This window comes from Megalopta genalis, chromosome 12 (genome assembly GCF_051020955.1).
Source record: "Megalopta genalis isolate 19385.01 chromosome 12, iyMegGena1_principal, whole genome shotgun sequence".
In the NCBI taxonomy this organism is placed as follows: Eukaryota; Metazoa; Arthropoda; class Insecta; order Hymenoptera; family Halictidae; genus Megalopta; species Megalopta genalis.
Genome location: NC_135024.1, coordinates 12115790 through 12133277, shown reverse-complemented (window position 1 = coordinate 12133277; position 17488 = coordinate 12115790). Strand labels below are relative to the sequence as shown.

General features: G+C 34.0%; 3 protein-coding genes across 6 annotated transcripts in view; 1 reads left to right on the top strand and 2 right to left on the bottom strand.

The window, feature by feature from the left end:
• Positions 1-7336, bottom strand: part of LOC117222903 (uncharacterized) — a 49526-nt gene extending 42190 nt beyond the window's left edge. For 2 of the 3 annotated variants that reach the window (XM_033474929.2, XM_076525531.1), the window contains exon 1: positions 7193-7336. The gene's annotated coding sequence lies outside the window, so the exon portion shown is untranslated. Of the gene's footprint in view, positions 1-6956 lie in introns of all 3 variants that reach the window. The other variant, XM_033474928.2, reaches the window with a different exon arrangement.
• A 2087-nt stretch (positions 7337-9423) lies between these two features.
• Positions 9424-12642, top strand: Uch-L5 (ubiquitin carboxy-terminal hydrolase L5). The gene is made up of 6 exons (XM_033475011.2): positions 9424-9573; positions 9734-9797; positions 9974-10079; positions 10591-10778; positions 11885-12082; positions 12145-12642. The coding sequence occupies exons 1-6, from the start codon at positions 9498-9500 to the stop codon at positions 12446-12448; spliced, it is 936 nt and encodes a 311-aa protein (XP_033330902.1). The 5' UTR covers positions 9424-9497; the 3' UTR covers positions 12449-12642.
• On the bottom strand, positions 12439-17441 carry LOC117222911 (uncharacterized). Of its 2 annotated transcripts, none has more exons than XM_076525807.1 (8): positions 16392-17441; positions 14531-15459; positions 14255-14446; positions 14004-14197; positions 13754-13926; positions 13433-13685; positions 12855-13006; positions 12439-12784 (listed from the first exon to the last, which is right to left on the bottom strand). In XM_076525807.1, exons 2-8 carry the CDS (start codon positions 15455-15457, stop codon positions 12654-12656), a joined length of 2022 nt encoding a protein of 673 aa, XP_076381922.1. In that variant the 5' UTR covers positions 15458-15459; positions 16392-17441; the 3' UTR covers positions 12439-12653. The 2 variants fall into 2 exon arrangements, with proteins under 2 accessions (XP_076381922.1, XP_076381920.1); XM_076525805.1 differs by having other exon boundaries at positions 16462-17441.
• Positions 17442-17488: the final 47 nt, after the last annotated feature.

The following is a 17488-nucleotide window of genomic DNA, read 5'->3' as shown; positions in this document are numbered from 1 at the left end:
ATTGGTATACTATTTTTCAAAATCATTCTAAGAGCATCAGACTCGTTTATATTTAAAAAAAACTATTAAAATTGCATTGTACTTGCCAATAGACTCAATTTCGTATGCATAAATTGCAATAAATTATTTAAAATAGAAATACTGTAGATCAGAGATCATGTTTTAGATTCCGAATTCAAATAGCTTCGACTGCAAAGGGTTAAACCTACCGAACCCTAGTGGGAAATACTGAGCTTATTTCGGTCTTTTGCCATTTTTATTTTATTCGTCATTTAAATGATTATTCAATCATTTACTATGAAAGAGTCTCTATAATTTCGGCAAATCTAAAACAAAAAATGTTTTATCGGTTATTTCGCCCGGGTCGATAGGTTTAGCGTTAAATACGGGAAAGTAAGACGGAACCGACGCACAGAGTGGGGTGAAATGACGAAGTTGTGTCAAAGTCAGAAGAACTTGTGATAGAAATTAGATAAAAAGATGCTCTGTTTTTTTTTTACGTTAAAGTCGAAATGTTGTAGAATAAGGGAAAACTTTCGAGAATGTAGCATGAAACTTTTTTAACCTTGAATATTTACGTTAAACTTGAAGTATTCCAACAAAGTGATGATCATGTACAGTTGGATTTTTGTATAACTGTTACATGATACAATATTTTCCGTAGACCTTGATACGCTGATTTCAAATCTGATCGTAAAATTTATTTACCACTTCCGGATTTTGTAAGAAAAAGAATCGATTTAACTGAAAAACTGACGAAATCGGGAAATTTCGTTGAAATGATTTCGGATTTGAGATCAGCGTGTCAAAACCCTTGCGCGGCTCTATCACGCATACATAGAAGAGACATATACACGTGTATGTGTTTCAAACTTGCAAGGGTTCCGGATATTTCGTTTTAACCCTTGCACATTGCAATAATCAGTTCGGGAGTGGTCTAATTTTGTTTACTAAAAGCTGACTCTTCGGTTTCTAAAATACTGTAAATTATCCCCAATGGTCTTTGGCTTCTGAACAACAATGAACAATTTGAGCTGAGCCCAGTTCAGCGAAACACCCTATATATCTACACATATGAATTTCAGACAGTTTGCAAGAGTTCCAGTTAATTTCCTTTTGACGTTTTATTATCGCAATGAACAGTTCGGGAGTGGTCAATTGTTTCCTAAAAGACTAGCATCTAGGATGATAATTTTTACGTTATACTAGAGTAATTTGAAGTAGTTAGCAGCATACTCAGCATCGTCCATCTTGTGGTCTCACAAGATTGTATTAAAAATTATTCCACAATAACGTATAAATTGGTACAGTGAATTTTCTCCAATTGTTCCTCAGCTTCTAAGCAAAAATGGATAATTTGAGAAGAGAAGATGCGATTACTCGAGCCTTGCGACTCGTTTTTATAGTGGCTGATTGATAACAACTATAAAAACGATCCGCGGGGCTCGAATAATCGTATTTTCCCTTCCCAAATTGTTCATTTTTGTTTCGAATTAGGGACAATTTACTGTACTAACAATTTTTGCAAATATCTCGAAAATTAAGATCAAACGGCAATCGTCCAGATAAAAGATATATATATATAATAATATAATATAATAATAATAATATATAATAATATAATATAAGATATATATAATGTACTTCAAAATGCTCCACGCATTCTTCAGTTTTTAAAAATATTATCATTTTTGTGAACAAAAGTAGAAACACGAAAGCAGAAACACATTACCCCACATTTTCATTCTCTCCCGATCTGTATTTTTCTTTAAAGTTAAAATACAGCCATTTATATGACAAAAAACCGAAGGAAATAAATAAATTTAGTACAAAGCCTCTAAAGTAAATATTCATCAACTTTTGTCCTATCTTCAGCCGTTTAAGAGATCTTAAGGCTGGGTCCAGTTGCTCTATGCGCGTGTAGCTGGTTCTCAGCGTGGTACGTAAACAAAGCCTCACCCTTTAAGAGAAGAGTTTTCTCCGATTCCCATCCCAACTAATTCGCGAGTCAGCAGAAAATGGAAATATCACTTCCCGTGGTCCGACGACACTCGGAAACTGGAAGTTACGGGCCGGATGCATGGGCGCATTCTTGGTGCGCTCGCATCTCGAGTCGACCGAGCTGCAGAATTATGCGAATTCCCACGGGAGTCGCGCGCCTAACCGCAGAATTTATTCCGGAACGCTTTTGAACGAGTTTCTCTATATCTTATCCACCCTTCCGCGGAACGATCGGCATTCGTCCCTATCGATAGATCTCCGCACGATCGAAATTCGAGCGCTCGTCGGGGCGCCGTTTAACGAACTTATCGCATTATGGAAATCGTTGGAACGCGGGCGAAGGAGCAGACGATGCCGCGTTAATCGCATGTTCTCATCTGAAAAGCATTCGAAAACGCCGCGGAAAGCCGGATCGCAATCTCGTAAATCCGAAACCTTCGAAATCGTACACCGCCTTGCTCTCCGGTCGTTAACGCTCGCCGGACAAATTTCTCTCGGCGGATTCGTTTCGCGATCTGGCCTCCGCGAAGATCCGCGAATACGGCCGCGAGATTAAAAGAAATTGGACGGGGCTCGAAAAATTACGCGGAGACTCTCTCGGTGCTCGTAAAAGTTGTTTTCGCTTCAAGATTTACGAGGACAGAGAGTAAGTGGCAGGCAGCGTTACAAATTAAAAGATTTCTCTCTCTCTCTCTCTCTCTCTCTCTCTCCCGCTATTTCGAGTATCTCGGCAACTCCGAACTCCGAACGCAGCGAGATGGCAATTTTTCCGACTACGGGAGCCCCGGCTGTCGAAAGTTCGCGGAGCCGCGGAAAACACGGAACCTCGATCGCTCGTTACTCGGTCGTAGACTGCGGACAGTTTCGGCTGAAAAACGAGAGCCAGAAACACGGGAAACCCGTCCTCCGGATTCTTCTCCGGCTCTCTCTCTCTCTCTCTCTCTCTCTCTCTCTCTCTCTCTCTCCACGGTAACTTTGTTTTCGACGATGGTCGTCTCGTCTTCTCAAACTCTCCTTCGTATTTCGAAACGGTAGCGAACTTTTCCCCTGTTTGTTAAGCGGGGGCTTCCTAGAGTTTCGATCGCCTCCTTTCCTAACCGAATGAACCGCAGGTCTACTTGGTTTTAGATGCGAGTACAGTACTCTCTCCCGATAACACGGTATACGCGGGCTGTAGGGGAATATATTTCCAAGAAAGCAAGCATCAATTCCACTCGACACGTGGAGAGCGAAACAAACGAACGGTGACCAAAAATAATAGTTATTCGACAAATTTCGATGGGGAAGGTTGTTAACAACAACACATTTATTGTTAAATTAAGGATAATACTTATAAGTAATAACAAAATTAAAGACAGGGAACTTATGATTTAAAAAATATCGAGATTTATCGCTTTGATTATAAATAACAATTATAATGTACGGAAATTTTCTTCCCTTACCGATAACCATTATTGATGAAAGAAATTCAATTTCGGTGGCTTGTTAGAGTTATCGAGAAAAGAAATTTTATTTTAATCGAACAACAGTTATCAATGAGGGAAACTTTATATCGATTGTTTGTAACAGTTATCGATTTCTAGTTTCGTTACTTAGAGTAATTATTAATTAGGAAAACTTATTATGATTGCTCGTAACTATTGGGTTGGCAACTAAGTAATCGCCGACTTGTTCAATGAAATAAAAAATTTTTTTTTACTTGGAATGAAGTTTAATCTGTAATGTATTTTCCATTTTGTTCGATGACCTTTTGCCATCTCTCTGACAACTTGAAAATTCCACACTCGTAGAAAGTCTGATCCTTTTCGGCCAAAAACTGAGTTAAGTGAGATTTTACTGCGTCGTCATCATTAAAAGTTTTACCACGAAGGGAGTTGTCCAGGGATCGAAATAAGTGGTAATCCAATGGCGCGAGATCAGGGATATATGGTGGGTGTAACATCAATTCCCAACCAACATCCATCAATTTTTGCCGAGTGGACAAAGGCGTGTGCGGCCTAGCATTGTCCTGCTGGAAAATGACACCTTTACGATTGACCAATTCTGGTCGCTTTTCCTTGACCGCTGCATTCAATTTGTCCAGTTGCTAACATTCACGGATAATAAAAAATAACATAATAATAATAATAATAATAATAATTTTGTAATATAACATTTACGGATATCATAAAAATGGGAGTGAGAAATCTATCTATGACTGAAATCGGCAATTACTTAGTTGCCAACCCAATATTTAAAAAATCGAGATGACCTCAGTATTTTGGAAAAAAACTTTGTTTTCGAATATTTTTATACCGAAACTAGAGAGATAAATACTGATGAACTTTTGTTATAAGATTTGGTGTATTATGTTATTAGTCTCCTCACATGTGATATACGTTTTCTGCTTTAAGATTTTTAATCTTATACATTTTTTCTGTCCGTAATCTTCAATAACCTTCAACAATTGTAGTCACTGAATTCTTAATGATAGTGTCAAGTTCTCTTTAAAAGATGTAGGTGATCTTAATATCTTTAAAAAAAAATAATAATAAAAACTGATGGCACCGTGTGAGCCTCATTTCAACTATGTCCTTAACATTATTTTTATCGATTATATATACGAACTACTCAAAATTCAATTTAGAAAGATCGCAATAGATACCAATGAGGTTATTTATTTCCGTTGTTGTATGAGAGAGTATATCTAGTATACATTATATTGCATTTTTAGGACTATAACCGATCAACACAGGTGATCGGTAATATGATAGTTGTGAACTTCGCGAAAATAATTGCACTCTCTTTTGCCATTCCATCAGAATCGTGGAAGCGGATACTACTTGCTTTATAAGAATGATAAGATCGAATTTATTTAGACTTTTTGTCAGTTTTATAGTAATCAATGTATGATTGAGTTGAGAAGTCGATTCAACCAGTTTCTACGAAAAGATCTTCGTAACGTCAACAATCTTAAAATAAACAAAATATGAAACCGATCATTTTGACCGACATGGTAGCCTTAGTATTAAACGAACTATTAGAGAGAATACTGTATATAACGAAGAAGATCAATTTTAGCGATGGACAACTGGATCCAAAGAAGCCAGTTAATCCATTTTCCATCATTTGCGCGTACGATTTTTCTGGATTGGAATAACTTCGTCGAGAGGAAACTAAAAAATGCTGATTTATTGCAAATAACCACTTCAAATAATGCTGTATAAAACAATCAACGATTAACCTCTGCATTATGGAAGGTGCAATGAAAGGATCAATGTTGATGTTGCAACGGTCTTATTTTCGGAGATCTTATCGGTGATCATATAAGGTGAAACGTTGTTTCTAGATTCTAGGCAATTAGAGAAAAAAATACGCGACGCTTCTGCGACTCCAGAGAAAAAAAAAGTGTAAAAGAGAGCAAATCGAAACGTTTGCAAATCTCGATTGTGAGCTGCAGCTGCTTCGGAAGAGAAACAAGATCGATTGGAGCCGAGAAAGGAGAAATCAGTGAAAGGCGACGAGTTAATTCGCTTGAATTTGATGATCCGCCTTCATTGCGATAATAATGCAGTCTTTTCTCGCGTCCACGATACTCTAGCGACGATACCGTTTCGCTTGCATGTGATAACGTTGCCACAGCACGAGATCGATTAAACCGTGTGCTGTACACGCATACGCACATGCACACGCGCGAATAATGGCAGAGAGACAGACACGCGTCATCCTCCACACACGCGAAACAGATCCCTTTGTGTTCGGCGATTTTCTCGGACGGAAACGTAAAAAGCATTTCGAAAGACAACGCCCCGACGTTGCACTTGTCTCGGGATGAATTAACAGCTTCGGCAAGTTTGCCGCCTACATCCCCCTCGTCCTTGATCCCGTAACCTGTAAACATGCTAATCCCTGGCAAGAAGGAAATATGTTTTACCGTGATCCTGATACGCCATCTTTTGCGCGCGGTTTCTTCAAATCGATTAGTTGGTCGAGCGAACAAAAGACAATCGGAACGTTCTCGGCTCAAACGAACGTTTATTTCTATCCCCCTTTTTTTGTCGAACAACTAAATAATGTTGCTCTAGATATGGAACAGTTGTAGTCGGCGAGGTTCCGAGTCGCATTTTCTGACGAAAAGGTAATTTCGTTTATAGGTCGGCGAGGAGGCTCGATCGACGGGTAAATAACGGTGGAGAAACGGTTCGCGTCGAGAGACCGTTGGATTGCGGGCGAATTATAACGACGAAAAGCTGCAGAAGGTAATTAATATGCTGTCGGGCAACCTTCGCCGCGTCTAACGAGACGAATAGCTGTCAAGCGCGACAGCAGTGATTCATTCACACTGGTACGCCCGATGAAGAAATTAAACACGCTACTTTTCAATATCATCTCTCGATCGAAGTAACTTCGATTCTGATACAAACGGAATACCCGGGTACTGCTTCGTAAAAAGACAATTTACGAACGGGAATCCGCACCAATTGTTATTCGGTACGGTCTGTGGTAACGAACGATCAAACGACATCACGGTGGCACTGTGAACATTTTCGCACCCAAGGTGTTTCGACGAACAATTTATACGTGTCATTTATTTGGAGCAATGCAAGATTCGTTCTCGTTCGAATTGTACGGATAAATAGATGGAATGACAACCATTGAACCGACAACCAAAGTATATTGTACACCGACAAAAGAAGTCGTTCGGACAGCACAGTACGTTTCAATTAAACGTTCAAAGATGCAGCCCGAAACGGTACAAAGCATGTCGAGGATTAGAAACCTTTCAAACTGTTGAGAACTCGTCGCTTTAGGACATCCGTTTGCTTTGAATTGGCTAATAAATTGACGAACCCCGGGCCGCATTCTGTAAACTCGATTAAATTCTCGGGTAGCGGTCTCCCCTAACGACCGTGCAATCAAACCGAATCTCCGGGCCTCCCTACGAACACAGATTATAGCAAGTAACGTGTTCTAACCTTAATCGAGGATGCTCGTTCGATAATCGTCGGATTGATTCGGCGAGTCGGGTGTCCGAAAATTTTGCAAGGATCCCCGCCAAATCTTTTCTAGGTCATTCGACAGGGGCAGAACACGCACGGCTCCACAGCTGATTTTACTGGCCGCGGTCGGATAAATCCACGGTGTCATAGGACGCCGCCGAAAACGGAGAACGTGAGCCGATTTCTTTTCGATGATTCGAACGTGTACTTACCGCCCCACCGATCACTGATAATTTACCGCGGAACTGCACGCGAACTCGTCACAGAAACCACACAGCACTGACACCACGCCAAAACAGCCCCTGCGAACGACTGATTTTTATCGAACTGTCCGCGGCGAAATGCAGCTCGCGTTCCTACCCCGCCATCTTCCAGCAAATTTTCCAATTAACCTGCGCCGACTGACAGATCCGCCGCGCTGCGGCGCGTCAGTACAGTCGAACTTTTCCCGCGCGTGCGCATCAATCTTCAAACGTCGCTGTTCTTCATGGACTTGAACTTGGAGTTAGACTATGCGTACTATACGTAAACACGGCAAGTGCATAGTAAGGATGGACGATTCTATGAAAAGAATTGATTCTTGAATTGATTTTAAATCGCAGCAACAAAGATCGATTCACTAGAAAATTCAATCGTGAAAAATTGATTTTAAAATATCGGGCGAAATACTACAGTAATGGATCCTACTCCTGCACACTTGTAGGTCACAGCTTGATCCGTTAACGAGGGTTAATATAGAAATTTTCTTTGTTCTGATTGGCTGATAATTCACAATTGAGATAAGATCCACTGTGGATTGGATGCGCAGTAAAATGGTGGGAATATGTGGGCCAGCTTAGGGAGTAAGAAAAACGAGCAGGAATAGGTCCTATTACTGTATTTATATCCATACGCATACTGCATAGCTTATTTCTTTGTCGCAGAACTCGATTTTCTAAATCGAACCTAATATGCAATGCTTTAATTCTTATGCAACTATAGAAACGATTTACAAAATCAAGTTCTTCAATAAAAAAGTAACACATTATTACGTGTATAACATTTATAACACTACCGATATACCAATAGAATTTCATGATGAGATATTGCATATAAACTTTTAAATTGGATTGATGTATTTATTTATTTATTTATTGAGGACTTGGGAAATAAAGAATTATCAATAAATGAAACATACACAAATCATCATTTATTAAGCATACAATTAAAGGCAATGAATTTAGAAACAGTAAATGTTGTACATAAATGAACCGAAGACGTATGGTATATTCTACAATAGTTAATGGCATTATGGCGAGTTTGAATCGAAAATCGATACGTAACTAAAAAAATCGATTCATTTCAAAATTGAATATCCAAAAATCGAGACAAAAGATCGTCCATGCTATCCCCAGTGCGAGTGCGTGTAAGAAATTGATCATTCAAAACTCGTCAAACAACATTATGGTGCGCACCGAATTTTAAACAGGAGATGAGAACCTTTTTCAGCATCGAAGAGAGAATTTAATCTACAGAAAGCGAATGCTAGATAGGTGGTCTAAGGAGCGTAAAGTCGAGAGGAGGGTGAGATTCGCGGTAAGAGGAGACTATATGCACTTCACCCATTTTCATGCGTTCGCGGTTATATTCGGATGATAGCAAAAAAGTAAAGGAAATCTAGACTAGACTATGGACCATTTTTAGTAAATTTTTGGGTCACTGTTTTGACTGCCATCTGAGCTGACTGCAGACTCGGACAAACTAAAATTCAATATGATGGTTTAGGAGTGGTAATTCAAATTCTGGATTTTAGAGCTAGTATGTATTAAACATGTATTAAGTACATTTTTTGAAAATAGTTATGTACACCATTATACAAACTAAATGAAGCAACATAATGGTGTAAATAACCTAATTTCGAAAAAAATGTACTTAATACACTATAACGCAGGGGAAAGGAAAATAATCAAAGTTAAAAATTAATATGGGAAAAAATTTGTTATTTTTTATTTTATAGTAGTATGCAGCAAGAAGCCATTTCTAATAAAGTATATATGTTTATTAAATTGATTTATTCCAGGATGGATCAATTTAAAAGAATCTAAAACAAAAATATATGTACTTTATATATATATATATATAAATACTATTATAAAGATTCGAAATATTTTTCAATGTTCATTCAGCATCGTTTGCAAATACGCTGGATGATATGGTCGAGAATTCTATGAGGCGATAAGTACAAGTCGAATATTGCGCCACGTGTTTCAGATGAAGCACCAGACATATGGCCTAGGAGTCGTGCTCTCTTTTTTGCTCACCATTTTTTCTCTTCGTCTTTAACTGTAAGGGCAGCACCGTTCAGCTGTGAATCGTCAGCCAATCAGATCAAAGCAGTTCCTTGATCTGCTTTCAATTCAGGATCTACATTGCCCCCGCATGTGGTTCTTGAATTGAGAGATTACTGTATAATATGCACTCTCATTTCCCCTCTAGCATGAACACTTGAGTTTGTGTTTAGCAAATGATGACTAAAACATGGCGGACTCAGCGGGCAATTGGTGTCCTATTGAAAGTGATCCTGGCGTTTTCACGGAATTAATTAAGGAATTTGGTAAAATACTATAAATCTGATATAGTATTGTTACAAAAATAGTTTTACGGCCCTATGTTAAGGGAGAAACTTTTACATTAATAATTGTTTTGTACACTTGTGTATTATGCCATTTTTTATTTACACATTTCTAATCTGTTTAATACTGTCAATATTATAGGTGTAAAAGGTGCACAGGTGGAAGAATTATGGAGTTTGGATGACGAACAGTTTGACAGTTTAAAGTGAGTAAATTATTTTACGTAAAGTAACCTAATTGTTGCTAGGAATTTTGATCAAATTTGTACTAATAATTAATCATATTTTTACATATTTTTTAAAATTGTTAATAATAACATTATGCATCTTGTATATGTTTAATAAAAATAAAGGAAAAATAGTTTTTATTTTTCATTTTTAGGCCTATACATGGTCTAATATTCTTATTTAAATGGGTTCAAGATGATGAACCTTCAGGTAATATTGTCCAAGATAGTAGGCTGGATAAAATCTTTTTTGCGAAACAAGTAAGTATTATGATGATATACTATTGGATCGGTCCATACATTTGTGCAGTTTTAATTTTGATTTAAATTTTACCCATAATAAAAAATTGTCTAACAATTATGTCTTATAGGTCATTTGAAAGCTTTGGCTTTCTTCTGTTATGCGATTATTTACTTATTCGTTCCATGTGAGTAATAAAGTGATTAATTTTTTGAAAACTGTGGAGTATCAAGGTAACAAGAATGAATATCTCCGACATATTTTGCAGTACAATTAAATAATACATGTTTAAATTCTTGTTAATTTGACACTTGATAGTTTTAAAAAAATTAATCACTTTATTATTCGCATGGAATGAATAAGTAAACAATCGCATAACAGGAAAAAGCCAAAGACATAATTGTAATATACGAGACATAATTGTTAGGCAATTATTATGTGGAAAATTTAAATCGAAATAAAAATTATGGACCGATTATCCGGTCAATTTTTGTAAAACAAAAAAATGTATAAATATTTCTCTTTTTGAAGGTAATTAATAATGCATGTGCAACACAAGCAATTTTAAGTGTACTATTAAATTGTAAACATTCCGATATATCATTGGGACCAAATTTGGAGGAGTTCAAAAATTTTTGTCAAAGCTTTGATGCTAATATGAGGGGACTTGCTCTAAGTAATTCTGATATAATAAGAGAAGTACATAATTCTTTCTCAAGGTATACGTTATTTTTATATATAAATGAATTATATACATAGTAATTCTATAAAGTGACCAATTATAGGTAGTTTTCAAAATTCAGAGGGTATTCTTTTCATGTACGTGGTGGTGATGTAGATGGACACATTTATGTGATTTTAAAGACATGTAATCGTTTCAAAAAAGGAATCCTGTACTTTTTTACTGTATGTCTGATAGTTCATTCATTGTTGTGTTGGATCATGCCAAATAAAAAAATGTAGCTATCATTTTTCCAGAAAATAATATGTTTATTTCCAAAATGCAGTATTATATGAATTATACATGTGTAAGTGGACATAGGTTGAGTCCTTATGAAGAAATTAATAAAGTAATGGAAACTTCGTTTTTAAGAAAATGGGATTCGAACATCTGTTTCTTTCAACGTCTATTGCTAATATTTACGTACGATGTATAATACTAGTTTCAATCGTAAGCAAGGCTCTTTAACTTTTATTGTCAAGGTTATGTAAAACTATATAAAAGGATAATTGATAATTACTGAATATTTTATGTTCTTTCTTGAATAATTTTAAAATGTATGTAAATATTGAATTTTAATGATATGAATTTTTAAACGATTTCGAAAATGATGTCTGTGATAAAGAAATTTTATTTTGTTTTTTAATTTCTCATAAGAAATCAATCTATATCCACTTGTAATGTTATTCGGATATACCCCGCATAATCATGTAATATTGAGATACAACTTATGAATAACTTATTGTAATAAGAAGTTAATTCTCAAATTGCTTCTCTCTCAACAACAAACAGTTTCGATCTGAAACGGTTTTTCATTGTTGTACTTTCAGTTGTCTCTGTATATATGTATGATCAAAAGTTTATCTCGATATCAGTTCGGTATTTTTTTGGACATGGTAATGCCAAAAATGAGCATTGAATGAGCAAATGAATTTAGGTATTTCATATAGCATGATAAATGTAATGACTATGGAAAAGAATTAAGAGTTCCCTCTAAATTAGGGCACCGTTTATATCTGAATTGGTCAGTTTCTAAGAATTATTTTGTACATTAATTATAATACAAAATAATATATTGTATAAAATAGATATTATTTATTATAGGCAAACATTGTTTGAATATGACTCAAGGAAAGCATCTAAAGATGATGATGTATTTCACTTTGTTAGTTACATTCCAATTGATGGTCGACTATATGAGTTAGATGGACTAAAAGATGGACCAATGGATCTAGGTCCATGTCCACTTGGAGATCAATGGGTTCAAGCAGCTAAGCCTATAATACAAAAGCGAATAAATAAGTACGTATTTTAGTTTTTCAAAATGCTTTAATTTTTTGCATGTACGAATTATTTTTTTGCAGATATAACGAGGGAGAAATTCATTTCAACTTAATGGCAATAGTAACCGATAGAAAAACATTGTACGAACGACAAAAAGCTAATATTTGCGATCCAGCCGAGCTAGAATGCTTACAAGCACTGATAGAGAAGGAAATACGGAAATCTAAAAGATATCAGGTGGAGAATATTAGAAGGAAACATAATTATCTCCCATTGATTATGGAATTACTTAAAATGCTTGCTAAAGATGGGAAACTTGTACCCTTGTATCAAAGAGCAAAGGAAAAGGCATTGGAAAAAGAATCTAAAAAAAATAATGTTTAAAGTTTTATGTTATTGAAAAGTTGGTGTGAATTACATTTCTGATATATATTGGACACCTGAATTGTAACAATTTCTTTTTCTAAATAAATGTAAATATGAAATGATTTTTGTCATGAATTTCAATAGATGCATCATTTTTAAGTAACGTGCTGTTCGAAATATTTGACATTTAATAAATGGTGTGTTTAAATATTTTTAATTTTTATCATTTCTGGCCCCCATCTTCATCAATAATTTGTACATTTCCATCTCTGTAAGAAAATCTTGGAAGAAATTTGTCAGTAACATTGTCTCGTATATAAGGAATTTTAATATCATGAAGATATTCTATAACGTCTGAAATATAAAAAGTGTTAATTAAGCTTTCCTAGAAAATTTTGTGTTGCCGTGTTTATATGATACTTACCAGCAAGATGTGTTGTGCCTATGCTTTTAGCGGCCTGTTGGACCATAATGGAAAATACTTGATGTAAGAACTTGGAGGTAGCTCCTTCAAAATATCTTGTAACATGGGCCCATATTATTTCTCGATTACTTGAAATTCCTTTGCCATAAAAGCTATAATGGTTCATATATAATAAAATTTTTATATTAATCTTCTGTAATATTATTTTAGAGGGATATCAGTGTGAAGATCGTCACAGTTTTCGAAACATTTCCAGTGGTCTAACAAAAAAATGTTTCTAACACGAATATTTTAATTTATCGTTAATAAAAAATTGACTATTTTTGTTAATAAAAAATTGAACTCCCTTCATCACTTTTTTATATATTATAATTTTGTGTACGCAATATCGTAAATTGAAAGTGGTATTGTGACACATTCAATCAATAAAACAAATATGCGCTCTATCAAAATTATATATAATGTAAGAAGTCTTGATAGGCATGAAGATAAGATATTTATGCTATACAATACTTATCCACTCTTATTATATTACGTTTACATGATATTTTGTCAATATGAATTTTTATATAACTTACTATTCAATTAATTTTATTTTAATATCATTTAAGTAAATTGATTCGGGATAAAACAATTGCATATGCAACTGATAAACCCAAAATCCTTTCAAAACTTTGAGATTTATATCTAGTTTCTTTTCCAATTGCAGCCAAATTGGTCTTGGAATGATAGCATCTTTCAATTCTTCTACTTTATCACATAATGATAAGTCCAAGAGAGATTTTATAAATTTACCAATTAATTGTAATGTCCACTTCACTTCTGATATTGCTGTAACAATGTTCATAATTAATTTTCTTCTCGAAGGTAAAGTTGCAATACTTTAATAAAAAGCTTACGTTTATCGTTTAGTTTAGATTGCATATTTCGAAGTACTTTATAACGCTTATAAATTGAACTTCTATGACGTCCCAATATTTGTGATAATTTGAAAAAATGATTTCGATTCTTACGTCTTCTACCATGTTTCCTCATATAGGCTAATATTATTTCATCTTCCTCTGGAATGAATCTGTATACATAAATCATTGATGCAATAAATTATAGTTTGTATGTCAGTACATGAATTATTTAAATTTTAAATTGTACCTTCCCAAAGGTTTTTTACGTTTTTTAAATAAGCTCCTAAATCTTAGGTAGACACTAGAAATTAATCTACGTGGTAATCCATTTGCTAAATATTGAATAAATTTTAATCTTTCTTCATAGCTCCTAATCCAACATTTATTTCCATTTTTCACGCAAATAAATGGTGTTACAACTTTAGGATTCCAATTATGAACCTATTTATAAGAATGGTTTATTAATATGAGATATTATATAATAATAAATGAACATACTTGACAGAATGTTTCCCAATTATTCTTGATAATTTCATCTTCTTGGACTAAAAAAGGACCTTGCCTTAGTGATTCATATTGCAGAAACAAATTTTTTTCTGCTGCTGTTAATGATTTTACACCTGCCATAGGATGTATTTTATGTTGTGGTAGTACATCATGAATTAATTGTACTTTGAAGTTATATAATCTCTAAAATAAAGAATATCAATGGAGTTTTTACTGAACTGAGAATGATTTAAAAATACTAAAAAGTATGTCAGGCATAGTACTTACCTTTATATTATCTCCAGACAATTCTTTATCTTCTATATCTAACTCACTATCACTTGAGGTTTCATTTTCTGCATGGTTTTGATTATTAGTGATTCCTATATTTTGAGATCTTAAATGCATTTTATGGCTTCTAATAACAATATCATGCATATCAGTTTCATTAATAGATAGAGGGTCAACCTGTGAGTTTGTTGATATTTCCATGTTGTCTTCATCCTGCATATCGTTAATAGTTGAGGAGAGAAAGTCTGGTGTTATTTTTATTTCATCAAAATCCATCACAGAGTCTAGATCATGTAACATTTTTATATGATCTGTGTCATTTACAGTGTCATCACATAATTCTGTTTTTATTGAATCAAAAAATTGATTGTATTCAGCATCATCACTAATTTCTCTTTTACTTTGTTTAGGAGGTATATTAGATTGTTCAAAGTATGACTTTCTTTTTTTAATTGGTGTTGATATTTCTTGTGATTCTTGAGTATTGTTTGAATTCCATTCTGCTGCATATGTAGTTAATATGCTAGGAGTATATTGTATAGGACTGCATAGCTCTTCTTTTTTAATGCTGTTATTATATATTGAATCTTTTAATATCTCATTTTTTATAGGAGTTTTGCAAAGATCTTCAATTTTACGGATACTGATTAAGGATTTTTTAGCGCTTCTTGTTGTTCTGTTATCACCATTAGATTCATTTGTCTTCCTTTCATTATTATAATAATCAATTTGTGAATTATTATCACATTCCTTTTTAATAGGAGTTTGTTCATTTTCTTTCTTTATATTTTCTATAGAAATAAATACTTCATCAGATTTTGAAGTATTATTTAATTCGACATTTAATGTATCATTCATTTCAATTTTTCTTTTTTTAGAACTTTGCAAATTTCTTATATTTATATTTGAAATTTTCAGAGCCATTCCTGTAAAATAATAATTTGATAAGATTTTAACTCTTTGCAGTTACATCTGTGATCAATATCTTATCTAGCATATTTAAAAAAATATATAATTCACAAATTTAACTAAATTGTAATATCTTATTCAAATATATATATATAGAACTCTTTCTAACTGAAATCCATACTATGGCTAATAACACATACATAATGTGACAACAAAAATAAAAAAGGAAAAAAGCTTCATTTAAACATTTTATATCTGAAATTTATATGATACTTCTTTCAATAAATGTTGTAATGTAACTTGTTCCTAAGAAACTATTTCTATAAGAACTATTTCATGAGAATACTATTTAAATAAGCATCTAAGGGTAACATTTCTTTTAATAAACATTTTGCGGAAGTAAATATTTCCCGAATTAAAATATATACTTGATCCAACATTTTTAAAAACTGGAAGATACGCATTTATTTCAATCCCTGACTATAAAATAAAACAGAATTACTACCAATTTTCGTTTCAAGAACAATTAAAAATCAAAGTGGCTTCTAATAGTATAAAATGCACATAAAACACACAAGTTAATAGATTTTTACCATAGTACGGAATTTTGAATTTTATCATGAAATTGCTTGAAAAATAATATTTACATCTTCTAAAATACTATTACTATCACTCTGTGCATTATCATTCAGACATTGAATAGTCGTTGTTTTCCCGAGATCTCAGAATTTTTGACTTTTTAAAAATTCTTCATCAAATTGGTAGAAAAGAAGGAAATCTGTTCATATTTAAAATATAGGAAATTAGAATTTCAAGAGCTTTTATATTAACTTTTTATCGTTTATATTATTTGTTTCTTCTTATTTTCGTTGTAAAAGATTTATCATTCTGAGTATATTTTAATCGAACTAAACATATTATTTTAAAAATGTAAACATAATAAACGTACCACTATTTTATTGAATGACAAGAAGTTTCACTTTTTAATAAGATTATTTGGTTACAGCTATATAACATACCTTAAGCAAAGAATACAGACCATGAGGTTAGATTTCGGACTATATATGATACTGTTTCATACTGTGATTAGAATTAACTGAATCAACTAACCATGAAAACAATACGTAAATGTGTACAGTAATAGTAATGGGACCTACTCCTGCACGCTTTTTTTTACTGCCCTAGTTGGCGCGCACATCTCCACCATTTTACTGCACATCCAATCCGCAGTGGATCCTGTCTCAACAGTGAATCGTCAGCCAATCAGAGCAAAGGAACTGATCGCTAATGGATCAAGCTGTGGCCTAGAAGTGTGTAGAAATAAGACCTATTATAGTAAATTAATGATAGGCAATGTTGCATCGATTCTTAGATAATCGATGCTTTTTTTCACTGACGTTTCCATACGATGTTTGAAGATATAGAATAATCGAGGAACCGATGTTTTCTTAAATTGATGTTGGAACTAGTTGGCGTAACTAGCGTATACTTTATGGCGGTAGTGTCGGGAAGACATTAAAATTCCGATTCCATATTGCCAGAACCGCGTATTTTGTTTTAAGTTTTCGTTTACTTTTTGTCCAAGCATGAAACCGTTATTTCATTCATTCGTTTATCCAACGTAGAGCTGTGCAGTCGTTGTTCATATTTACAAAAAGATTTTGGATTATCTTGCGTCCGGATAGAAATTTTCTTGAGAAACACAATATTTAATAGTTTTAATAGCAAACGTATTGCAAAGTTTAAATTGTTCCTGCACAGTATTGTATGATTTGAAGAAATTCTATTTCGGCGCCGTCGAAAAACGAATGAGTGATGAATATTTGGCAATTTGGTGTGAGTTTGTAGATTATATCAGTAATGCTCAATTGAAGATGGGAGTGCAAGAATTACCACTGCTACGCATGCGCCCTATCTCACGATTGTTACGTTCTTATTGGTTCCAAGATTCCGCAATTTGCCTACAGATGTCGCGACCGGTTTAGATTTTGATAAATTTGCGGTAAGAGTTCAAACGCTTTAAAATACTGAGGTACTAAATTCCCG